At 38.7% G+C, this 26,571-nt stretch overlaps 1 protein-coding gene across 1 annotated transcript in view; it reads left to right on the plus strand.

The window, feature by feature from the left end:
• The first annotated feature begins 274 nt into the window (after positions 1-274).
• frem3 (Fras1 related extracellular matrix 3) overlaps positions 275-26,571 on the plus strand; it is a 30,734-nt gene continuing 4,437 nt past the window's right edge. Inside the window, exons 1-18 of the mRNA XM_039649554.2 lie at positions 275-5,353; positions 5,471-5,560; positions 15,435-15,581; positions 16,256-16,486; positions 16,774-16,899; positions 17,117-17,368; positions 19,858-20,007; positions 20,165-20,374; positions 20,483-20,680; positions 20,769-20,933; positions 21,429-21,611; positions 21,791-21,921; positions 23,212-23,370; positions 23,658-23,961; positions 24,123-24,254; positions 24,358-24,689; positions 25,166-25,358; positions 25,517-25,621. Coding sequence (XP_039505488.2) covers positions 325-5,353; positions 5,471-5,560; positions 15,435-15,581; positions 16,256-16,486; positions 16,774-16,899; positions 17,117-17,368; positions 19,858-20,007; positions 20,165-20,374; positions 20,483-20,680; positions 20,769-20,933; positions 21,429-21,611; positions 21,791-21,921; positions 23,212-23,370; positions 23,658-23,961; positions 24,123-24,254; positions 24,358-24,689; positions 25,166-25,358; positions 25,517-25,621 — 8,137 coding nt within the window. The 5' untranslated portion in view covers positions 275-324. The remainder of the gene's footprint in view (positions 5,354-5,470; positions 5,561-15,434; positions 15,582-16,255; positions 16,487-16,773; positions 16,900-17,116; positions 17,369-19,857; positions 20,008-20,164; positions 20,375-20,482; positions 20,681-20,768; positions 20,934-21,428; positions 21,612-21,790; positions 21,922-23,211; positions 23,371-23,657; positions 23,962-24,122; positions 24,255-24,357; positions 24,690-25,165; positions 25,359-25,516; positions 25,622-26,571) is intronic.

Here is a 26,571-nt window from a genome sequence, read left to right on the forward strand (position 1 = left end):
CTTTTTTTGTTGCTTTTAGTAGGTAAGGAAGGAGAAAAAGGGAGGGAGGGGTAGAGTGAATGCAAGACTTTGGGGGGCTGTCCAATGTGCTGCCTTAAATTAGCCGTGGGAGAGGATGGACTGAGGGTGGAGCTTTGTGCTGTCACTATCTGCCCAAGTATTACCTGCAGTGCTTCAGTAGGTTGGCTGCACTTGTACTGTGTGTAAGAACAGAGAGTGGGGATACATAGCAGTGAAAACCAAGCCTTGAGAAATCAAGGCCACAATCCTAAATCTGCAGTGCATCTGTTTTAGCAAGTTCATGCAGTGCTACTTGCTGTAGATATGGCTGGTTGTCTGCAAAGAGGAAGACTGAGTGCAGCAGGAGCACATCTGAAGTGCCTGTTTATTTTGATTTCATTAGGATGTTGTCTCTCTAAAGTGGACGCAGATCCTTTCGGCACAGCTTTCCGCCATAGTCACAGACCTGGACCTAGCGTTGAAACAATCTTGGTAGCCAACAATGGGATTAGAGTTCCCTTTGGACGCTCCATCTATCTGGATTCTATCAATGACCTTGTGACTGAAGTGCACGCCGGAGACCGCTGTCACATTACAGTTCTGGACAATGACCCACTGGCTCAGAGACCTGGAATGCTAACACCCAAGAAGTTCCCCTGTGCTTTTGGTGCAGAAGAGGTGAAATATACTCACTTTGGTTCCCGGAGCCCAAGCAAAGACCACATTAAACTGCAACTGAGGTATGACTCCAACACAGACACAGTGGTAATTCCTCTGATTCTTGAAGTAGAAGTGGTCTTTCAGCAACTGGAGATTGTCACTCGTAACATGCCTCTGGTTGTGGACAAGCTCAATGGGCTAAGCAACCCAATTGACAAAAAAACTTTGGAGTTTGCATTTGAAGATGGTGTCACCACATGCAAGGTGACCACACTGGTTGGTGCAGGCAAACTTCCCAGGTATGGTGGTCTTACTGATAACTCTGTTAATGGCCAGATGATTAATTGCGATGATTTTGTCAAGAAGGGAATTCAGTATCAACACACCGCAACTACCAACTCACCTAACAGAGACTACATCCCAATGCTAGTGGAAGTACAAGATAATGATGGTAATACTATTCAACAAGAACATTTCCAGATAATGGTTAGAATCAAAGAGGGTAATGAAAATACACCACCAAAACCTAGCTTTATATCAATGATGATGATGGAGATTGACCAGTTTGTGATGACAGCCATTACTCTGGATATGCTGGCAGCTGAGGATATCGAATCAGACTCTGATGACTTAATCTTTAACATAACATCTCCCTTGGGCTATCAGCAAGGCTATATTATCAGTACAGATGATCAAAACCAGCCAATAACTTCTTTCCGTCAGAGAGATGTTAAAGATCTTAAGATTGCTTACAAGCCTCCCTCTGAGGATTCAGACATAGAAAGAATTTTCCAGATTGAATTTGAAATTGTTGATACTGATGGGGCTGTTTCTGATCCTTTTGCGTTCATGATTGTTGTGAAGCCAATGAACACTTTAGCTCCAGTAGTAACCAAAAATACAGGACAGCTGCTTTTTGAGGGTCAATCAAGACCACTATCCAGCTCACACAATTTAGAGATCAGTGATGAGGATAATCTTGATGATGTGAAGATTACTGTTATTGATGGCTTGAAACATGGAGAGCTAACTGTGCTAGGGTCTCAACGAAAATTTTTTACTACAGCTGATCTAGATGCAGGCATTGTTGTGTACCAGCACGATGGAAGCGACACTTACAGTGACAATATTATATTCAGAATGACTGATGGAAATGATGAAGTAGAGTTTTTATTCCCCATCACAATAGCCCCGACTGATGATGAACCCCCTATTATAAATGCAAACACTGGTATTGTGCTTTTTAAAAATGAAGTGATGCAAATCTCACCCTTTATCCTGAGTGCCACTGACATTGACTCTGAGGATTCAACAATTAAATTCATATTAGAAGAGCCATTCTCAGCAATTGGTGAGTTGCTCATAAAACAGGTGGAGCCTCCTCCAGATCCATCTGCATGGAAATTTAGTGCAACAGATGAGATGTTTGAACAGGTGGTGACAGAATGGTTTCAGCAGGATATTCTGGATGGGAAGCTGTTTTATCGTCACACAGGTCCTCATAGTACCACCACTGTGATTGACCAGTTTGCCTTTAGAGTCCAGGACGACAATGACCCACCAAATCAATCAGGAGAGCATGTGTTCATAATTAAAATCAACCCGGTGGATGACATTCCTCCAGAACTTTACTCTGGCACCACGTTACACATGACAGTCAAAGAATATGAGCTGACATTCTTTAAGAAGAAATTTCTACGTTACACAGATCTGGACTGTGATGACAGGGATCTTAAATACACCATCATCAAACCTCCTACTGACACAGATGAAAACAGCCCTGTTCCTCTTGGTGCCATTGTACTGACTGATAGCCCTGACATCATAATCAGTGAGTTTACACAAGCTCAGGTCAACCACCATAAAGTGGCATACAAACCCCCAGACCAAGAGCTCGGTATTACTCCAAAAGTGGTCCAGTTTTCATTCAGTGTGGAGGACACTGCTAGTAATTCTGTTGATGGACTTTTTACAATCTTTTTACAACCTGTGGACAATAAACCCCCTGTAATTACTAACACTGGTTTCACTGTTCTGGAGCGAAACAGTTATACAATAACCAAAAATGAACTTGATGCCTCTGACCAGGACACGGAGGATGTGAATATTAAATTTATAGTGACCCAGATTCCCAGGTTTGGACAGCTGCAATATTTAGGAATTGACATGTCTAATGGGGAAACATTTGTGTTGGAGGACATTGAAAACAGCCGACTGGCCTACATCCACAGTGGTGAAGAATCTCTTCATGATGCCATTAAGCTGGACATTAGCGATGGCTTCCATGAAGTCCCCATTGTTGTCAAGATCAGCATCAAGCCTGTCGATGATGAAACTCCAAAAATTATGTTACCGGCAGGTTTGCTAGGAACGTCCATTGATGTACTTGAGAATGGTGCAACAGAAATCACCAGCAATGTTATTCAGGGTCATGATGAGGACACAGATGACCTCATGCTGACTTTCATAGTTGAGGAGCCTCCCAAGCTAGGAGAAATAATGGTGAATGGAGCTCCTGCTGAGAGCTTCACCCAGGAAGACATAATAAATGGCGTGGTCGTCTATGTTCACACTAGTGGTGAAATTGGCCCAATCAAAGAGCACGATTCCTTCAATCTCACAATTTCTGACATGTCTGATGAATGGGTTGTTGGTGGCAACAAAGTTCAAGGGGTCCGTGTCCAAGTCACCATTCTTCCTGTAGACAGCATTCCACCCATTGTCCATGTAGGTGGCCAATTTGTAGTAGTCGAGGGTGAGAAAAATGTTATCACAATGGAGCACATTCAAGCCGAGGACATTGACACTGATAATGATGATATCTTGTGTACTATCATTGTTCAGTCCACATCTGGCTATGTGGAGAACATTTCCCCAGCTCCTGGGTCTGAAAAATCCAGAGTAGGCACTGCCATCACTGCATTCACCATTAAAGATGTTGGTCTAGGCCACATCTATTATGTCCAAAGCATTCATAAGGGTGTTGAGCCAGTGGAGGACAGATTTACTTTCCGCTGCTCAGACGGCATTAACTTTTCAGAAAGGCACTTTTTCCCCATTGTCATTATCCCAGCCAATGACGAAAAGCCAGAGGTTTTCATTCGTGAGTTTGTTGTCATGGAGGGGATGAGTTTGGTTATTGACACACCTATTTTGAACGCTGAAGATGCAGATATCCCAAGTGATGAATTAGTTTTTGAAATACTTAAAAACCCAAAACATGGAAACATTGTTCAGCAGTTGAGCACTGGGACAGTTCCAGTGGTGACATTTACCTTAGAGCAGATCAAGGAGGCTTCCAATATTGTTTATGAGCATGATGACTCTGAAACCAAGGAAGACAGTTTTGTTATTCGACTCACTGATGGGAAGCACACTGTTGAAGAGAAGGTCATCATAATGGTCATTCCTGTTGATGATGAAACCCCAAGGATGGCCATCAATGATGGCCTGGAAGTAGAAATTGGAGAAACCAAAGTAATTAGTAACAGAGTCCTGAAGGCCACAGATCTGGATTCTGAAGACAAAGAGCTTACTTACATTATCCGTTACGGCCCTGGCCAAGGCTACCTTCATAGAATTACCAAACATGGAGTTGTAATTGGCAACATTACTATTGGAATGAATTTCACTCAAGATGAACTTGACAAACAGTTGATCCAGTACGTTCACACAGGCCAGGAGGGTGTCCGTGACCTGCTAAAGTTTGACATAACTGATGGAATCAATCCTCTCATTGATCGGTACTTCTACATTAATATTGGCAGCATTGACATGGTCTTTCCTGATGTTATCAACAAGGGTGTGACACTCAAAGAGGGAGGTAAGGTCACCTTGACCACAGACCTTCTCAGCACAACTGACATCAACAGTCCAGATGAATTTCTAAGTTTCAGTATAACTCGTGCTCCTAGCAGGGGCCATCTTGAAAGTACTGATCTCCCAGGGGTGCCCATCTCTACCTTCACTCAGCTGCAGTTAGCTGGAAACAAGGTCTACTACATCCATACATCTGACGATGAAGTGAAGATGGACAGCTTTGAGTTTGAGGTGACAGATGGCTATAACCCTGTCTTCCGCACCTTCCGTGTATCCATTACAGATGTCGACAACAAGAAGCCAGTCTTGACGATCAACAAGCTTGTGCTGGGGGAAGGAGAAACCAAGCTGATCACACCCTTTGAACTGACAGTGGAGGACCGTGACACACCAGACAACCTGCTGCGATTTGTAGTGACTCAAGTGCCAGTTCACGGTCAGCTTCTGTTCAATGGAACACAAGTCATTACATCATTCACCAAGCAGGATCTAAATGAAAACCATATTACTTATAGGCATGATGGCACAGAGACAAATGAAGACAGCTTCTCCTTCACAATTACCGATGGGACACACACAGAATTTTATGTTTTTCCTGATACTGTATATGAAACTCGTAAGCCTCAGATGATGACTATTCATATTAGCACAGTGGACAATGGGGTGCCTCAAATCATTGTAAACAAAGCAGCACCCACTCTTAGGGTTCTTCATACTGGGCACCTTGGATTTTTGATAACCAGCAAAGCTCTAAAGGCTGAGGACAGAGACAGCCCAAACAAAGTGCTTAAGTATGTTGTAACTGAGGCCCCACTTCATGGCTTTATCATGAATTCTGCTTTGGGGAATGATAGCATCAATTCCTTCTCACAGGGTAAGTTATATTTATTTTCCTTTTTGTTTCCTAAATATTTTATGCAAAACCTGTCTCTGTTATTTAAGATTGACTAAAAATCTATTAAATTTATTAAAATCTCATTTCTCATCATAGCTGATATTGATGATATGAAGATTTGCTATGTGCTTCTTGATGGCTCCAATGCCACAAGTGACATATTCTACTTCAGAGTGGAAGACAATGGTAAGAATGTCTCTTTCTTGCCCCTCTCATTAACTGAAAGTGTCATGTGTCAGTAAAGCTGCTTTTGGACTTCCCAAGCTTTAAGTTGCTTATTTAAATACATTTTGCTGAAGGGGACTTTACTACTAGGTTGGCTTATAATTAGAAGAGTGTTTCTTTGTCAGTCAGTATAAAGTAAACAAAACATAGTAATTGTACTTTTCATAAACATGTACTTTTTATAGTACAGTGATAGTTAAAGATTGAAACTACCGTAAAACTTCAAATAATAGCTGAGTACCAAATAGACGCTTGTCTCTTTTACATGCCTGGTGTGGCCTGTCTCAAATAAAGACCGGGTCTGTTTTTTTTAGTTTAAGTATTTTAACTTCTAAAACCCAACAGATCGTCCGCTTTTTGGCGGCCACCAAAGCAAATTTTTGTCCCGCCAAAAGCCGTTTTTTGATCAGTGAGTGAAATAGAGTAGAATGACTGCTGCGCTTGACAGGGCGCATAACGAGCAGAGAGAGAGAGCCCCGGCCGTGCGCGCAAACTCTCACGTCTTCAAACACGTCACCATGTCTTGCTCTCTCTCCCTCATGCATATTAATCAAAATCAATTGACATGTTAGTAAAAATGTCAGAAGACCGCAATTTCACATGGAGCATTTCACTCAACACTCAACACTAAATTATAACAGCCTGTCTCAAATACAAGCCGGTGCAGTTCGGCGATTTAATAAAAAAAAAGCATGGGTTATTATTTGAAGTTTTACGGTATGTGGTGGGTCAATGCTTCTTCATTTTATCTGGTCAAAACTTTCTGAGTTTAACTGTGAGATTTGGAAATCCCACTGTATGACCCCTCAGCATGACGCATACACACAAAAACATAAAAAAAAATGAGACACTTTAAAAAAAAGCAATTTTTTTTTCCAACTTGGATGAGCCTGGACAAGTAGAGCTTGGTGGTCAGCAAATAATAGTAATACGCTAATGTGCTAAAAAGGTGTTTTTTTTGTTTTTTTTTTGCCAGTAATTCCCAGTAACTTTAAATAAGGCTGTTGTTTTTTTGGCCAAATTTTATTTTTACTTATATTTGAATTCACTATATATTAATATGTATTCATATGATCAGCACAAATGACTTTGTGTATCTGTGTGAATTCCATAATAGTAAATTTTAAAAGTCGCAGACATTTGCTTGTTAGTAGTTTAACTTACGGCTCTTAAGCTGTGTCGGAACTGGAGCATGCTCCAGGGCTGGCACTTCGTTTCTTTGGCAGTATTTCAGCTGGAGGCAGTCATTGCTATAAGAGCCAGGAAAAGATACAAACTGTCAGAGGCCTGGCCAAAAAGGTAGAAACAATACCATTTAGAAAGACTCAAAAAAAGCTAGGACTAAAAATTATTACTATTTGGAGGTTTGTTTGTGTACTTTTTAAAACCTCAAATTGCCACATTTCAATGTCTAAAATTCATACAGGCTATACAGTGGCTAACAGAAAATAATGGAATAGGTACATATACACAGGCTGGACACTGAGACAGCAGGCTGTAGGTGAGTTTACATATATATTTCTCAAAGTAACTCTTATCTCCAGTTGAGGCTGACTTTATATTCTTATTGTTTGGCGTTTCAAAGACCCCACTGCTGTAAAAGCAATAATAGTTATTTCAAAATTAACCTTATTTTTTTCTTTCAATTTTTTTCCCGTTTCAAATTCTTAGATGTAGTCAAAACGTGCCATAATTCCGTTTTCCTCTGTTCTCCTCCGCTTAAATCTCCACAACCAGAAATGGACGAGCATCCTTGCGTCAAATGCGGAACTTATGCGTGCATATAGCCCATTGAGCATATACACTTCGAATTCACCAGGCTTTGTTTAATTATTGGCAAGGTGCGTATCATGACATTTGTCTTAATAATGTAACTTCCATTTGCTGTCAGCATTCACATAATACAATGTGAAATACAAGGTTAGGTTTCATAACAGAATTTAGGCTGTTCGTATTAGGGACATAAATTATATCCAAATCAATGTTATATGATCATTTTGTTAGATGGTGGAATGCATTTCCTCCAGATTTGTGGCTCCAGCTACACTGACCCGGTGTAAGTGTAGAAGTTATTGCAGACAGGGTGGGATGTGTGTGTGTCAAGGAGCCGTGATCTGCTAACAGATCTCCTTTCAAAGATCCGTCTAAGCCAGGCTGAAACTCAAAGCCATCACAAGATTTGCTGAAAACCTTGGGGCTTCCCCTTTGAGATGTAAAATATCATACTGCTAGGTTGGGTTTAGCTTTTCTTACAACATTTTTATTAAAAAAAAAAAAAAAATCAAAAGTCTCAAGAATCAAAAGTATTTGTGAAAAGCTTAAACATACTCTTTGCTCAAAAACCTTGTGAACTTTTGAGGGATAATAGGTGCTCTCTGGAAATTGTTCCAAAACGTGTATCTGTTCTGCAACTAAAGAATTATAATAATCAAAGAGGGTGGAAAAAAGCATATACATGTTGGTAAATACTATACTTTACACATGAAAAGAAATAGATTTTTTTTTTATTTGCCCCAGTATTGTGTGGTGTATTTTTATGCTTTTTAGAGCATCACATTGTTAGTTTAGCAACATGCTAACACCAAAACTAGACTGAAATCAATTGTGAGTCTACTGTTGTTTCCTGTTCAAATTAATGTCTGTTTACTGTTCCAAAACAGTGACGTACAAAGTTATCTTTCAGTTGGGTTGCTGCCTTAGAAGGAAACTGCCTATATGTAGGCAGTAGACAGTAAGGTACTGTAGCTCACAAGGTTTTAGAATAGAGCCATTGATTTGCATTGAGTACGTCTAATGTAAAGCTGAAGAAAGCTGTATCTTAGAGATCTACAAAAACTTTCTTAAGTTTGGAGGTTTCTTTTTCATCATAGACGTCTGCACCTAATCTGTGTGTCAGGCATGTAAACACCCAAAAGATTAACTGCTCTATGGTGCCAGTGGCTTCCACAACCACACTAAACACAGGAGCCACATCGTCACTGATCTAGTTCCTCCTTGCAACTCTCAGATTTACGATATTTTGTGAGAGTGCTAGAGGATATGATGTATGGTTCTGGGGTTATTCTTATCTCTACAGAGAGTTCTTCCTGTGACCTGAGCCTTGAGATCACCCTATGGGGCCCTTTCCTTTAAAGAGTACTTTCTCTTGATCTCTCTCCCTTCTGCCAACCACAGACAACTTAGGCGACTGGTGTCAAAAGAGATGTGGCTGGTCTGCCATGCCATAATTCATCACCCTGCAGTTTGGGGATCAGGTGCCTGGCTTTTGCAAATGTCACGTGGACAAGTACAGTACCTGCCAGTGTCCAGTTGTCAAATATTCTCCCAGTGGAATGCCTGAAATTACATGAGACGCCTAACATAGACTTAGTGTTTGTGAGATGCCATTATTAGATGCAGAGGAAATGGCTTAAGCTTCTCAGGTCAGAAAGATCTGACCCATATTTGAAAATGACTTCATGTTGCCTCGGTTTTGGGTCTAATCTGAAGGATGGTCATGCATTTCATGTTTAGGATATCTAACATAGCCCTAGTAGTTCTGATGAATATAAAAGGATATAGACATGTAAACCAGTTTAGTCTAGCAATCTGCTTCATGTGAATGATATCCTCCCCTAGCGCTCCCTCCCATGCCTGAGGCTCTGTATAACTACGGTATTCTGTTGACCTGTGGCACTGAGGTGAAGATCTATCAGAACTATCAAACTACACCAAGTTGATGTATGTAACATGAGACTTGCTAGTCTCTAGTACAAATTGGTAAAGACCCCCTGTGATGAAAATCAAGTTTTTAATGTTGTTTATATGTCTATGCAGTGTTTTTATTATGCTTTAATCCAAACCATTTGAAAATTCATAAGTCAACACCATTGCTTAGTTTTTTTTTTTGCTCCTTAAAACTGCAGTTTACCAAAGACAGTCTCAAAAACTAAGTTTGAAATCACTGGTGTTTGTTACATAACAAACTACCTCATAACCCATAAGCAGTCAACGAGCCGGCGGGCTTTAGCCTATTATTAACTATCAGCTCACACCTGGTATATGTTTGTTGATGTGAAAAAAATTGAGGCACATTTAATAACATAGCAAGTGAATTACGAATATTATATAATAGGATGCTGATATTTAGAAGGCAGCTGTCTGAAATGGCGAATTAGTTTGTGTAACATTAGTAACACATTAGCTGTTTGATAATGTAGTCAAGTCAATGGCAAATCATAATATTTACTAGGGCTGGGTAATAAATATTTTTTCGATATTAATCGATTCTCATTTTTACGAACCGATATCGATTCTTAAATCTCAAGAATCAATTAGTCATCCTGTTTCATTTGAATGAATGGAACATTGTATCGCGGCTGCGCGCATCCAAAATATCGCAATAATCTTTGTCCTTTTTTACTATTGATATGAAACAAAGTCTCAAATTTCAAATTACGTCCATTTTCTTTAGAAATTCAAAAACATAAATAACGTTTTGGCGCTGTGGCGTGAGATCACTCTGGCACAGCTCAAGAGAAACAGCAGCGCTGATCTCTCTTCCGGATTAATAATACCAGTCACAGCGCGAAATAAGTGAGCATCTGAAAGTCTGTTAAAGATAGAGTACAACTTATCGAAATCCGTATCATGTCACATTGATTCGCTCAATCAGCGTTTCAACCGTGGAAAGACGTCAGTTAAACAGCTTGTAATCAATGTCATGTATCGTCATATTTACCTCATAAAACCCACATCAACTCGTTAGTCAGCTAGAAAAAATAACTACAGAGAGGAGCATTTTGCTAAATATATACACCATATTACATATGCATTATAATCTTCAACATTACATATGCATTATAATCTTCAATATAATGTTCTTCAATATTTAATGCATATTTGAATACATCTGGTAAGTTTTTTATGACAGCCACCATTTAAATGTTTATATTTCATATAATCTTCTTATTATAAAAATAAATAAGTGTAATTTAAGTGTTTGTACAGCTACGAAACCGTTCATTATTACCTTCATATTAGGCTAATGAAGCCTATAGGCTACAACTAGACTCCCATAGTTTACAGCATTAGTTAAGAGATTTGATTCCCTTGAGAAAAATTGCCATTTACTGTGACTGATATCCAAAATAATCAATATTGAATCGAATCGAATCGGAATCGAAATCGAATTGCAAGCTTGTGAATCGAAATCGAATCGAATTGTGAAATTTGTGTCAATACCCAGCCCTAATATTTACCGTTTTGAGTCCGACGTAGAGAGCGATACATAAAACGTGTTACCTATCTGATACATAGATGAGCCTTTATAGTTTGCTCTTCCACTTCTTATTCTGAATCAGATTCTGGTTCAAACATATATGGCTGAATTTCCTCTAGGCATTGTGTAACATTTACTTCAGTGAAGTTGATGGAGTGGATAAAGTATTTTGAGCTTGTGTGATTGAATGGAGATGGGGACTAATTTACATATTCATGCATCCGCGTAAACTAAATGAAGCAAGGGTTAACTATTTTAAGGCATGAAGATTATGAAATTTATTCTCACAGGAAAAAAAAACTGTTAAATATTTCATTTTGGTAGTGATCAAAGGTCAGTTTTAAGGGATAAAATAGTTGACACAGGGACTTTAAGTTGTACGAATAATAGCAACAAAGTCATTAGTTCCTTGGGGAATTCTTACTGGTTGAAAATGTAAATGTTAGTTTATGTAAAAGTCAGGAATACGTTTTTTCAAAAAGCTATAAGTTCAGTGTGGTTTGAATGAGTGAGAATGTAACCATTACTTAGCCCTGCATTCTTTTTTATGTATTATTCCAGTCATAAATACCTCCAGAGCTTCAGACATCCCCCTGTGACGCCTGAACCTATTCAATGAGTTAGCGCCACTCATTGATGCTGATCTTTACTGGGCTTCACTCCCGCTCCAGCTTACAACAGAAAGCCTTAAATTAAATACTTTGTAACACCACAAAACTCATTCTCATGATTCTCATGACTTATAGTGAACTAAAAACATTCTGAGAAAATTGTCTAAAACACTCATGAGAAAACATTCTGCTTTCACAGGGAGACACTTTTGTGTTGTTTGTTCATTGTAGACACAAATCCCCCTAGAGTGTAGAAAGAAGCAGAAAGAACCATGACAGTGTGTTTGGGCCACCCAGACAGTGCCTGCTGTCCGCCTCAGTTGTTGCTCCCATGCACAGATAAAAGTTGACAAAAGGGGAGAACAAGGGAGGGCATAAGTGGAGGGAGTGAGGATACAGCTGTCAGTTCCCTCTCTTGGAATCTAAAAACCACTGAGAAATGGTGTGAGAAAGAGAAGAAAAAGTGCACAGTCAGAAAACTGAGGTGGCCCCCATGATCACTGTTAAACAGCACCTGCTTTCAAAACAGCAATAAAACTATTTAGGAAATCTCCTCAGGTGACTGTCAACTCTAACAGCTAAATTCACTTTGGAAATAACAGTACATTTGTGCTAATGGATCGAAATATTAGTTGTTAATGCATTTATTTAGAATGCCCAGTTATAAAGGGGTTATAAAGGGTCTGTTCAAAGTTAATTATACATAGGCAGGTCACTAGGTTCTGGAATATCATTTTAGAAAATTTCCAACAAGAGCAGTGCCAGTGGGCAACAAGAAGGTTGAAAGGGGTCCATGGAAAATCTTAGAGAGTCTAATACACATTTAACCAATTTTATTTCATTATTTTTTTTATTCAGCTTTTTAAACTTTAATTATTTTATTCTATTCAGACCAGGTTTTTAACAGTTTCTCTTCACCACTGTCACATTGTTCACCGTAAAGCAATATTCTCAGCAAAACTGCTTTAGAATGATATTTATTGAGAAAGGTGCTATACAAAATTAATTGAACTTAAAGGAGTAGTTCACTTTTGAAAAAAACTTTTGCTGATAATTTACTCACCCCTATGTCATCCAAGGTGTCCATGTCTTTCTTTCTTCAGTCGAAAAGAAATTAAGGTTTTTGATGAAACATTCCAGGATTTTTCTCCATATAAGGGACTTCAGTGGGAACCAGACGGTTCAAGTTCCAAAAGAAACTATAAGTACAAACTGCAAACTTGTTCAAAGGGCTTTAAACGATTTCAGACGATGAATAAGGGTCTTATCAAGCGAAACGATCGCTCGTTTTATAAATAACAAAGTTTAAGTTTTATAAGCTCAAACGCTCGGCTTGCTCTGTTCTGTAACGCACTCCTGTTCGAACTCGTTCATCAAAATGAACAAATCTTTTTCGGAGTCATTTGGTTCATTCGGCGAAAGAAACGAACGAATTGATTCGTAAAAAAAGATTTGTTCATTTTGTTGAACGAGTTCGAACAGGAGAGTCACGAACGTGCACCACAGAACAGAGCAAGGCGAGCGTTTGATCTCATAAAAAAAATGAGTGATCGTTTCGCTTGATAAGACCCTTATTTATCGTCTGGAATCGTTTAAAGCCATTTGAACAAGTTTGCAGTTTGTACTGAAAGTTTCTTTTGGAACTTGAACCCTCTGGTTCCCACTGAAGTCCATTATATGGAGAAACATCCTGGAACTTTTTCATTAAAAACCTTAATTTCTTTTTGACTGAAGAAAGAAAGACATGGACATCTTGGATGACATGGGGGTGAGTAAAACTTTTTTGAAAAGTGAACTAATCCTTTAAAACATTTTAAAATTACTCTAATAGAGCATCGGAAAAACAGATGTCAGTATGGCTTTAATGCAATGACGAATTTAAAAACTTGTATGGCCAATTATTGAACCTTGATTGTCTTTTTGATGCTTTTATGGATTTAATTGTTCCTATACATTTATACAGAATAATCATGCTCAATTATTTTGTGCACAGAATTTTTTAAAATAGAGGGACGTTGTCTCTGCTACAAGTAGAACTATTTTCCATAATCTTGTAGACAAAGTGCCCTTATCCAGGCCCAGAGAAACGTCACAGGGCCCCTGCGTCTCACAGGTGACTGTTGGGTTTTTAACTGAAAGAGAGCCTTCTGTCTGCATGTTGTCCATTTGATAATCCTCTGATACAGCCTCACTAAGCTCAATATCAGCTCATACTCAAACTGGGCAGTATGCCTGAGAAAATTTTCTACTGAAAAAGGTACTTGGCTGAGCTACGATATGGTTCACCTTCCATTAAGCCTTTGATACATGCTTCATTTTCTTTGCATTGTGCCTTTGTTTAATAAATCATCTTGTTTTTAATGTGTTAATGAGTTCAGCTACTTTCTAATTGGTGCATTAGTAATGTTCCTGAGATATGCACAGTATTAACACTCCTGTGAAAGCTTAACAAGAGATAAAACATCTAATTTGTATAAGGCTCCCTTACATCTTCTCTGTCAATCACTTTTAATGTTTTAACGGGCCTTCAGCAATCTAGGGCAAAGATAAAAATGATAAACGAGTTCTGTATTTTTAGGCAGAGCTGTCAGACACTTGAGCTTGGTCAAGGCCAATGCTGTCATGTTAGGCTGCGCCGTTTCCTAAACTGAGGAGGGTTGTAAAGATGATGGCCATTTGGCAATATGATGATTCTGTTTTATTGACTATTACTATAAATCAATCTCACAACATATAAAAAAACATTTTTTTTTTTTACATATATTGCATATATTTCAACTGCAATATTGTTTCTGCACATGCTCGCATCAAAAGAGAAGCTCATGTGTTCAGCACGGTGTGTAAAAACTACAAAATAGTGAGCAATACCAATGAACTGGGTCATGTTTTGCACACAAACTGCCAGTTTTACTTTCAGGTTGGTTTCACATTTAAAATTTAAATTTTGTTAAATTGAGTCAAAAGTTTTTGTCATCAATGACTCAAATTCCAGCTGTAGAAAATCAGAACAGCTTGTACCAAGAAATAGTGTCCAAGAATGTAACATACCCTTTCTCTTTAGGGATAATCAAAGTCACGGGGTAGCATGGATTATGGCAAGATGGGTTTGAGGATCCTTTCAAAGTCTTTACAGTTCTTTATCCTACTTCAGTCAGTCAAGATTCAAGCTTATATCTCTTTGCTGCTTAAATCATTTAGTCCATGGAGAGCGACTAATCCGATTATACTTTAATCTGATTACTCAAAATGACAATTAGTCACTGAAGTATGTATTATTTGATTAAAGATTGCTAGAATAATGCTGAAAAATATATTTCATAGCTCTATAGAAAAAAAAAGTTAAAATGTCGACGCAATATCTATTATGTTCCAATCTTGACTTGAATATTAGCCTATAGTTGGAATATTGAGCACACACTAACAGTAAGTGTAGCACATAGAAGTCTTGGAGACACACGGTCAGATCTTCTTTATTGTCCCTGCTGCTGTATTCATGGCTAGTGATGGAAGTGGTAACAAAACCCTCCATCGTTTGTGTTTATCTGCACCAACTACAATATTCCACAACTGCTTTCTTTAACACTATCATGGAATTGGCCTTCAGCACTAACCTGACACCTGGTTGGACTCACTTCTCTTGAACCTCATTCGTTTACCAACAAAAGTTGTAAAAAAAGAAGACTGTGTGAACATATATTGTGTCTTAATTTTACAGTAGTAATGAAGGAAAGACAAAAAAGGGTGTTGAGTGTCACTAGAAAACAAAAGCACCCCAGGACATTTACAAGCAGGACTCAAGATCAAATTGCGCTCATTTTGACCCTTCTTTCTTTCTCTATTCTGAACTTGAACGAGATGAAATCATTAGAAAACTATTGAATTGTGTGTTTCAAGGAGCTCAAATACACACTTTGTCTTTTTTCATTGTGCTTCATCTCATTGTGCTTTTCTCTGTTTGAAAAAGGTGGCAACAAATTGAAGACACAGCCTTTCCGTCTGAATTGGGCTTGGATATCGCTGGAAAGGGAATACTATGTTGTGGATGAGGATGCAAAGTTTCTGGAAGTCACCCTCAAACGTCGGGGATACTTGGGAGAGACATCATTTGTCAGTAAGTATTTATCAAAGTCAAGGAGTTACCCTGTTATACCCTGAGTTACCCTGTTATATATACAATAAACAGGACATGCTGAGGTTTAATTTGTTTTCAAACAAAATGTTCAGTACATAATCTTTTGTGACCAAGACTTCTTTTGAGGAGATAACAATACAGTTCATTATATACTAGAATCCTAATAAAAAACCAAACAGAACCTCCTTCATTGTCATTGTATATATTTAGAGATACACAATGTTTATTTGCTGCGGTTACAAGTTGGTCCCTCCGTGTTTGTAAGTCACAGTTAAAGGGCTGTGAAAATACCAATGTCTTAAATTGTACCAAAGCCTTTTACGGATCTTTAAAATGGTTATTAAGTAGTCAACAGACATCTTAAACTTCTCACAGGTTTAGTCAGTAACGCTTCCTTTTACAGTCCTGTTACCCATGTACATACTATGTACTTATTATAGTAATTACAATTACTGGGTAATAACTAGGTACTAACCCTGAACCTACCCCTAAACCCACCCCTAACCCATGTACTTACCTTATACTGTATTAGCCAAACTTTCTAGGTAAGTACACTGTAAGTACACGTAAGTACTAGGAAGTGTTACCCTATAGTCAATACCAATAGATCTCCAAATAATGTTTTTTTTTAAATTATTATTATTATTTCAAAGGCATTGCCACCAAGGACGGCACAGCAACACAGGACAAAGACTTTCGTGGAAAATCTCAGAAGCAGGTCCAGTTTAACCCTGGTCAAACATCCGCTACCTGGAAGGTGAAGATATTTACCGACCAAGAGTTTGAAACTTTAGAGAGGTTTGAAATCCATCTCTCAGAACCAGTGATGGCTGTTCTTGAATACCCTGTTACAGCCACTGTGGAGATTGTGGATCCTGGTGATGGTAATTATGCAATGCCTAATGATTTCCTACTTTGTGCATATAGTGTAAAACACATACCTATATAATTGCTTCTAGAGTGTGTGCACCACAATGGCATAGGGAGGAACAACTTCCAATTAATGCCAATGGTTTTGAAATTAAATGGACAACAAGCAAAAACATGGTCATGTTCATTTACTTTTGGCTACTTAGGCTTATATTTACTGTATATAAATATATATCCTACAATTATATACAGTACATCCAAATTTATGCATTGAAATGCATCTATTTCATCTCTTTCTCAGAGTCCACAGTCTTCTTCCCTCAAGCAGAATATCATATTGAAGAGGATATAGGAGAACTACTAGTCCCGGTCCGCAGATCAGGAGACGCCAGCCAGGAACTAATGGTTATTTGTTACACACAACAAGGTAAGATTAAAGAAGATGAACTATTTCTGTATAACATTATGAAATAATTTTAATCATACAGATATCTAATTACACGATTATTTAAATATTGTGTGACAAAGTTTTAGTTTAAGACTCATAACCTATTATAACTGAGGAACTTACATGACCTTGCTTCGGCTGTACATTTGTAGTACTTGAATAAAGTCTTTTTGTACAACCCCCCCCTTCTATACAGGCAGTGCAACCGGAACCACCCCCAGCACAGTGCTTTCCTATTCAGACTATATCACAAGACCCGAGGACCACACCAGTCTTCTGCGCTTTGATAAAGATGAGCGCGAGAAGTCGTGTCGCATCATAATTATTGATGACTCCCTCTATGAGGAAGAGGAGAGCTTCAATGTGTCACTCAGTATGCCCATGGGTGGACAAGTGGGAGCCAAGTTCCCCAACGCCAAAGTGGTCATCTTGCCCGATAGTGATGATGGTGAGTTGGTGAACATCTGAATACTCTTCTAATATATATTTTTTTTTTTCAGAATTCTTTGATGAATATAAAGTTCAAAAGATCAGCATTTATTTAAAATATAATTTTTGGTCGCACTTTATTTTACAATACATGCACTCACAGTGTACACACCAAAGAAAATACTGGGAAATATAAGGTGACTACATGGGTTAAGGTTAGATTTAGTGATAGTGTAGGTTCAGAGTTAGTAGTACCACTCAGTTATTATAATGACTATAATAAGTAGGTACATGGGAAAAAGGACTGTAAAATAAAATGCTACCTAATTATTTAAAATTTTAAGATTTATATATATATATATATATATATATATATAAAGTATATATACATATATAAATAATTGTTGAGCCTATAAATACACGTATAGTAGTCAAACTACAGTCAGGCCAACCATATTCTGTGCATTTTCTCTAAACCACAAACTCTTTCATGGCATTATTTAAAAAAAAAAAATACATCCTCATCCTCATAAAGACAAAACTACAGTATCTCATTCATGTTGTGAGGTTAAACTGACATGCCCCACCTGTTCTTTTTCTTTATTATTCACACTTTGAAAGGATAGGTAGCCACAGAATGAGACATCTTTACTTTGTGGCCACACCACTGTTGTCCTTAGCAGCATGGTAACACGATAACCCAAAACAAGTTGAGAGAGCACAATTGAGGCCCCTATGACCTTTTTAATGGCCCATAAACCTCAGTGAGGGCACTGAAAGAGCTTTGTGAACATCCTGTCCATTCAGGATTTAGGATTTGTGTGCATTACTTTAAAGGAACATGGTCCAAACAAGAGCGTAGTTTGCCATCTGTGAATTACGTTCAAAGATTCATCCAGGAATTTGCCTTTCAAAGCACAGCCTTCTGTTTGAAATTATTCAACTTAAAATGAATATCTTAAATATCGTTTCATCTCTTAATTCTCAGCAAATATCATCCTCAGAGTGTTTTTCATTACTCATAAAATCAGTCTTGCAAACACTTTCACCAACTGCAATACCACCCTTCACAATTAAGAATATTACCTCAATATGTATGTGTGTAAATAATGTACATGCCTAGACTTTATTTTTCTGAAGAAGCAATTGAGGATTAATGTGCTTATTGTAGCTTAGCGTCTTGGTAGGTCTGGAAGGGCCCAGTGGTCTATTTGTGTGTAGTTTTTTTTTTTTTTGGGGTGTGGGGGGGGGGGGTTGGGGGGGTGGGTCTGGATGCCAGCCAGAGTTGGAATTTTTTGTTGTTTCTCTGACTTGGTGTCTATGGAGGTGTCACTACTCTTGTCTTTTTTTTTGTATGGGCCCTCAAACTTACGGCCTCTACCCCCACCCTGGAAGGGCCTATCCCCTCTGAATAAATTTATCATGATCGCTCTGGGAGCCTCTCTGACCTCCCAAACACACACACACACACACACACACACACACACACACACACATAAACACTCACCAAGTGCATCTTGACTAGAGTAGACACAACAGTCTGGTTTCGGCACTCAGACAGGATATTTAAAATGATGGTAGGTTTCCTGTGCTGTCACACCAATGGGTCAGAACAACTCTGTGTGATGACTTAACAATTCTGAGGAAAAAAATGGCACCTCTCAGCTTCTTTTCTTACGGTAGCTTTTGGGTTAAAAATGATTAAATAAATGATCATTCATTATGCAGTAAAATAAGTAAGAAACACTTAATATCTCATACTTTTATAGGTCACCTGGATGTCATGGATTTATTTATTCATCATTTAACGTCACATCTGCATCACAAATCATATAGTAATAGTAGTACAAGCTCAATAGTAATACAATTTAAAAGAATCATAACAGTAATATTTAATTAATAATAAAAATAATAACAAAAACAAGTTTTTTTTTTATATTTAAAAAAAATCAAATAGGCAAATCCCCTTTCAATAAATATGGGTAAGTCTTGTGTGACTGATCAACGCTATCTCACGACCAATTAGTACGAATTTGTACGAGTGATTAAAAGGTGTCTAATTCATACAAATTCTTTGAACGCTTTGTCTAAACCCACGTAATGGGTAGGTTTAGGGGCGGGGTCATGGTATATCATTCGTACAAATTCATACGAATTGAACAACTCGTAAAATATGTGCGATTTAGCAAAAATCTTACTCATTCGTACGAGTGAGGTCGTACGAATTGTTACGAATTAGCCACCTGGTAAAATTCGTACGAATTGCCGTGAGATCGGGTTGAACTGATTAGACATCTCATTTATACAGTCTGGTGATTTCTATTTGAAAACAATTGTTAGAACTTATTTATAACTGGTTTTCTAGATGATATGGATTACCAGGTTTTGTGCCAACTTGTTGAGGTATATTAGCGTAAGTTCTATTGTCATTAAAGCAAATTCAAATTCATTCAAAGTTTGTACACTTTATTACATAGATCATTTAAAAAAAAATCCCTTTTGGTACAGAGCCATCTTTCTATTTTGGGGAGACCGAGTACACGGTGGATGAGAGTGATGGTTATGTGGAGGTGAAAGTGTGGAGGACTGGAACTGACCTTTCAAAGACAGCCACTGTCACAGTCCGTTCCAGGAAGAGTGACCCTGTTTCAGCAGAAGGTAAAGAGTGTCAGAGTTGTCGAAAACAACAATTGCTGATATTTTATTTTTTGGTCAAACAAAATAAAATATTTCAGGTAATTATTAACCAGCCATTTTATTTGACATTTTAATCTGAATACTATGTCTCCCCCACCCTCACCCTCTCCTTTTCCAGCGGGTCTAGATTATGTGGGAATCAGCCGTAACCTAGACTTTGCTCCAGGTGTGACCATGCAGACTTTCCGTGTGACTATTCTTGATGACCTGGGCCAGCCAGAGCTGGAGGGGCCAGAGACGTTCGAGCTGGTGCTGCGTATGCCCATGAACGCAGTCCTTGGAGAGCCAAGCAAAACTGTCATTACTATTAATGACACTGTCACAGACTGTGAGTAAAGGATTAATACAAATCTATGAAATAAATAAATAAGTTTCAGAGGACATTAAACAGTAGCAAACTGTTTAGGCTGTTTTTAACTTCTGGGTATTTCTGCAGTACCCAAAGTCCAGTTTAAGGAGGAAGAGTACAAGGTGGATGAGGCTGATGGAGAGGTGAAGGCGATAGTATACCGCAGTGGCGACATTAGTCAGAGGTCCACAGTCCTCTGTTACACTCGCCAGGGATCTGCCCAAGTCATGATGGACTATGATGAACGACCCAATACTGACGCATCCATGATAGTGTTCCTACCAGGTTCTTTTTCTTTTTCAACATGTTCCTGGACCAGACTTTCATTCATGTCTGCATGATTTGCTCATCTTTTGTATCTCTTTGTTTACAGGGGAGATTGAGAAGCCATGTATTGTGACTTTAGTGGATGACACGGTTCATGAAGAGGATGAGGAGTTCCGTTTGGTTTTGGGGACAGCTAAGAGCAAATCACCATATGGAGCTTCAGTAGGAGAACAAAAAGAAGCTCTGGTCACCATCACGGACCATAAGGATAGTGAGTATATTTTTCCTCTTTATTCTTGACAAACATCAGCAATATGTTCTTCAGACTGATCTCATGAAATGGCGTATTTCCATTTTTGGCGTGCTATCAACACGCATAATCGCGTTTCAGCGTGTTTATGAACGCTGTTGACTTAACGTTACATTGCTGTAAATTTAAATATATGACCTACCCCAACCTTGTCCCTAAACCTACCCATCACTGGGGTTAATACCATTTATGAGTCATCCCCTACCATCCTAGGAAGAAAAAAAATATCACTCCCAAGATGTAGATCTACATTTTGCTGTGTGTACATAAACACGGAATCACTCGGACATTTAACGGCGTAGACATACACGCATAGACACGGATAACACAAAATGCGTATAGATAACATGCCACTTGACTTGAAAGTGGCGTGTATGTCTATGCAAAAGTCATGATGCCATGTTGATGTTCTTGCTGAGTTTATCTCACAGAAAACAAAACTCTTCTCCACTTCAGAGTCCATCATCAGGTTTGCTGAGATCAAATACAGTGTTAGAGAGCCACAACTTCCCGGAGAGATTGCTGTAGTGAAGATTCCTGTCCTGCGTCAGGGTGACACCTCCAAGGTCTCTGTGGTGAGAATTCACACCAAGGACGGCTCTGCAACATCAGGAGAGGACTACAATCCCCTTTCTCAAGGTCAGCAGAAGACTCATGAAGGCTACAAAATAGAAATCCCATGAGATGCCATAATACTAGCAAAAATATGGAAAATCCTGAACAAAAGGAGCGAATTTCTGATACAATTACAGTAACGGATAAGCAGAATGGTTATCTATAATTCGTCTCTGTACATCTTTGTTTGTATGTCCCTACAGATGTGGAATTTAAGGAGGGTGAGACAGAGCATGTGGTGGAGATCCAGGTTCTCTATGATGGACAAAGAGAGATCCGTGAGGCTTTCACTGTTCACATGAAGCCTGACGAGTATATGGTGGCTGAGACACAGGTCAGAGACCATCATCTCTAAAAATACCCCCAAAGACGCCACTTCGCACACTCGCATAGACACACGCTAACGTGCCTCTCTAGCTAAAATAGCCATGCAGCAGCTGCCTCTGTCAGCAAGAGCCAATCGCTGTCTCCAATCTCTTTCAAGGGAGTCTGTATGATGTAAATGGGCCTCAATGGTCAGTGACTTAAACAGTGTTACTGAACATTAGGGCTGCACGATTAATCACAATTAACATTAAGATGATTATGAAATCACAAAGGCTGCGCAGAAAATAATCACAGTCTTTGCCAAATCACGTGTGGTTTCATTTCAATTAATCGTGCAGACCTATTGAACACACAATCCACAGTCAAGGTCTTAGAGGGGTGCTTTTAGCCATATCTTATTAAAAGTGACAGCCTGAGAGACGGCAGGACATGAAATTGAGACGATAGCTTGAACTTGGGTCACATGTTCGGTCTCTGACTGAACATTTAAAATGTGTATAGAGTTTACTACTTAGACAAGTACTATAATATAAGTATACGTCTTTTATCTTAATAAGTTCTCAAATATTTCCGTAAAGCTACACTGTGTGATTTTTACCCCCATCTAGCGGTGAAAAGGTAAATGACCATCCAGTGAATATTAGTTTTTGTTCCTCTCAATTCCGATTTCGTTTTAACTCCTACGGTGGCCAATGTAGTCCAAGATTAACGTGGCTTCCAGTTCGAACCTCGTCCATGAGTGTTAACTCAAACGTAAATGCGAAAGGTGAAGCTTGAATTAACGGTTATGTCCCTCTTTGGCTAATGTACTTTCAAGATGGAGGGGCAAAATGGCGACCGACATTAGAACCCTTTACCCGTATGTATTTTCAATGGCATATTATACACTCACGAGAATACTTTATTACTTGAATGAAGTAAATATACATCAATGAGCACATATATGTTTGAAAGAACTAAGTGTTTTTAAGAATAAACTAAAAGAGTTACACAGTGTAGCTTTAAGAACTTCAGTCTTTGGCATTGTTTGATTGTATGGCAGTTCTAATTCTAAAAAAGAAAAAGAAATTATTTTTAAAAATAGAATATTTTTAAGTTTTTAAAAATAGAATATTCTTAGGTAGAAAATTGCAACATTTTGTAATAAATTTTTCATATAATACTTGGGAAAAAAGGTTCACAGTGAGTGGATAGTCCTTTTACTGTTGCTTACATTATTGCAGGTTTTACATTGTTCCATTGTTAAAATGTATTGATAGTCTAAATGGATGTTTTCTTCCTCTCCTACTTTCTGTAGATGAGTAAGGCTATTGTGTACATCGAAGAGATGAATAGTGTGGCTGATGTCACCTTCCCAGCAGTGCCTCAGGTGGTGTCGTTGCTGCTGTATGATGATACGATTCGGGCTAAAGACAATCCCCACCCTCCAACCGGCTATCCTGTTGTGTGTGTCACGGTGAGTAATGCCAATGATGTTCTCAGTTAATCACTTTTTGAAATTTGTTTCATTTTATTCTTACCGTTTCCCTTTCATTTACCAAATAAAGAGAATGGCGAATAAAGAAACAGTAAAATACACATTGCAAAAAGGGAGATGGTCTTAATGAAGTAATTGAAACAGTAATTGAATGTTGTGGAATATGACTCCAAATATCATTAGGGGTGGAAACAATATCTGCAAGTAAATTATAATTAAATATAAATTATAATTCTGATTGTTTGCTTGTGTTTGTGTCCCATCAGGCCTGCAATCCCAAATACTTTGACTTTGACAAGACCGGATCCATTTGTTCAGTGGAGAACATAAATGACACACTAACTCAGTACCGCTGGATGGTTAGTGCCCCCAGTGGGCCGGATGGAGTCACCAGCCCCATGCGAGAAGTGGATACCAACACCTTCTTCACTAACACCAAGTCCGTCACTTTGGACTCCATCTACTTCCAGGCTGGTTCCCGTGTACAGTGTGCAGCCCGAGCCTTCAACGCCAATGGAGATGCTGGGCTGGAGCTCAGTTCGCCCATTGTGGTCATCAGCCGAGAGGAGGGTGAGGCTCTTGTAACTTGGATTGCTGCTCAATTCTTTAACAATTACTAATACCAAATTAAACAAAGCACAAGGTTTTGTTTTGTATGTTGGTTTGTTTTACTGTTTTCTGGGCTGTCCAGGAAAATGAATTGTTTAAATCAAGGTGTCTGCTATCCTTAGGCCTGTGTCAGCCTCGTATACCTGGAACAGTGGGTGCTGAGCCGTTCTCAGCTAAAATCCGTTACACTGGCCCAGATGACCCTGACTACCCCAATCTGATCAAACTCACGGTTACTATGCCGCACATGGATGGTGAGTGACGACCTCCATCACAAACAATGCCATATTGAGTAAGTAAATATCAATCAAAATGTCTACAAAATCCAGGATGTTAAACTGCATTGTTTTTCCTCAGGCATGCTGCCTGTTATCTCCACACGTCCCCTTTCAAACTTTGAGTTAACCCTTAGTCCAGATGGCACACGAGTAGGAAACCACCGCTGCTCTAACCTCTTGGATTTCAACGAGATCCAAACAGCGCATGGTTTTATCACTGACGCCACAAAGAACCCAGAAATTATTGGCGAGACTTCACCGTACCAGTACAGCGTGGCCATGCGTAGCACCAATTCCCTTCGATTCTACCGCAACCTTAACCTGGAGGCATGTCTGTGGGAGTTCAGTAGCTACTACGACATGTCAGAGCTGCTGAATGACTGTGGGGGATCAATTGGCACAGATGGACAGGTATTTCAGGAATCAGATTTCAGGAGAGATCCTTCAAAGCTATGCTCGTTTAAAGTTCATTCAAAAAGTTTGGGGTCGATAGGATTGTTTTAATGTCTTTGAAAGACTCTTATGCTGCATTTAAAAATACAGTAATATTGGGAAATCACTGGAAATAAGAATAGAAAACAATTTAAAAAATGTTTTCCATTCATATTTATTTTAAAATGTAAATGGAAGAGCTGATTTTTCCACAGTCATTTCTCCAGTCTTTAGTGTCACATGGATCCGACACATGTGACGCTTAATAAACACTTCTAAAAACATTTTAAAACAGTTGTGCTGTTTAATATTTCTAAACTGATTTTTTTCTCAGGATTCTTTAATTCTTTACTAGAAAGAACAGGATTTATTTTAGATAGAAATATTTTGAAACATTATACTTTATTAAATGTTAGATTACATTTGGTGTTTTTTTTTTCTTTCTGTGTCTGTAGGTGCTGAATCTGGTTCAGTCCTATGTAACCCTGCGGGTGCCTCTGTTTGTGTCCTATGTCTTTCACTCTCCCGTCGCGGTTGGCGGCTGGCAACATTTTGACTTACGTTCTGAGCTGCGGCTCACCTTCGTGTATGACACTGCCATCTTATGGCAAGATGGTATTGGAAGCCCACCAGAGGCTGAGCTACAAGGTAGTATAGATAGCCTATATGCCATAATGCCATATTGGCCATGCATCAGAAGTTTTAATACATGGTGAATTCAAATAGACATGAATACAAATTAATTTAGAGACATGATTAATGCTAATGACAGCCTGATGTTATTATTTGTGTGATTATTTTTATAGGTGCCATGTATCCCACCAGCATGAGAATAAATGATGAAGGACGTCTTGTTGTCAACTTCAAGACTGAGGCCCGATTTAGGGGACAGTTTGTCATGTCTCACCCAGGTAATGTGCAGATGGATAGACCCACACATAGCTGTTGACAGGCGATCCTTTAACTCTCTTCCACTGTGTTGTAAAACTCTGCCCCAGAGAGATAAATCTATAAGCTACAGTTGCCTAGACTGGGACAATAAACTTCCTCTGTCAATACCCTCTTGACAAATCTTTGCTGCCCCCTGCTGGTGACACTAATCCCAGAAAACTTGTTTCTCCATTTCTAGTTCCCACTTTAAGAGTATTAAAAATAAATTGGTGTTGAATTGTTGACCAAAATTCAGTTAAATATGTGTATGTTTTATGTAGCTATTTTGGCATCTCCCTTTACTACCGCAGTATATGGACACACACCATACATTATCCATACACCGCAGTATAGCCTATGGACACACACCATACATTATGGTCTTTATATATTATCTTAGACTCAGTTATTTATTTGAGCTCTTATCATCCGCTTGTAAATGTAACTTACTGTAAAGTTTAAACGTAATCTTTAGGGTAGGATCGGGCTTGTAGGAGCGCTATTCAAAACGACATTTAGTTCATTTATCGTGTCATATTGAAACGAACTACTTAAAAATTACCTCATTGCGATTATCACGGATGTCCTATAGTGTCATCTATTCTTCCAAACTAAAGATGGCGAATTCTTCGTCAGTTGGACTCGGTTAGACTCCGCAGTCCGCGTCTGTTTACATTTTTCTTCCCTCCGCTGGGTCACGCGGTTGTAACTTTATTCGGTTATGTCCTCTGATTGGTCGATGAGTTGCACACTGACGACATATGATTCTATATAACAACAAAAAATAATAATTTGTTATTACATTTTATTACTAAATAATTCTAACAATAATAATAAATTTAATATTTTATAGAGTCAATATTTAAAGCTGCAGTCCTTAACTTTGGGCGCTAGCGTTTAAAAAACAGTTGCAGATGCGGAATAACATTGT

This window comes from Pimephales promelas, chromosome 6 (assembly GCF_988280905.1).
Source record: "Pimephales promelas chromosome 6, fPimPro1.hap1.1, whole genome shotgun sequence".
NCBI classification, from domain to species: Eukaryota; Metazoa; Chordata; class Actinopteri; order Cypriniformes; family Leuciscidae; genus Pimephales; species Pimephales promelas.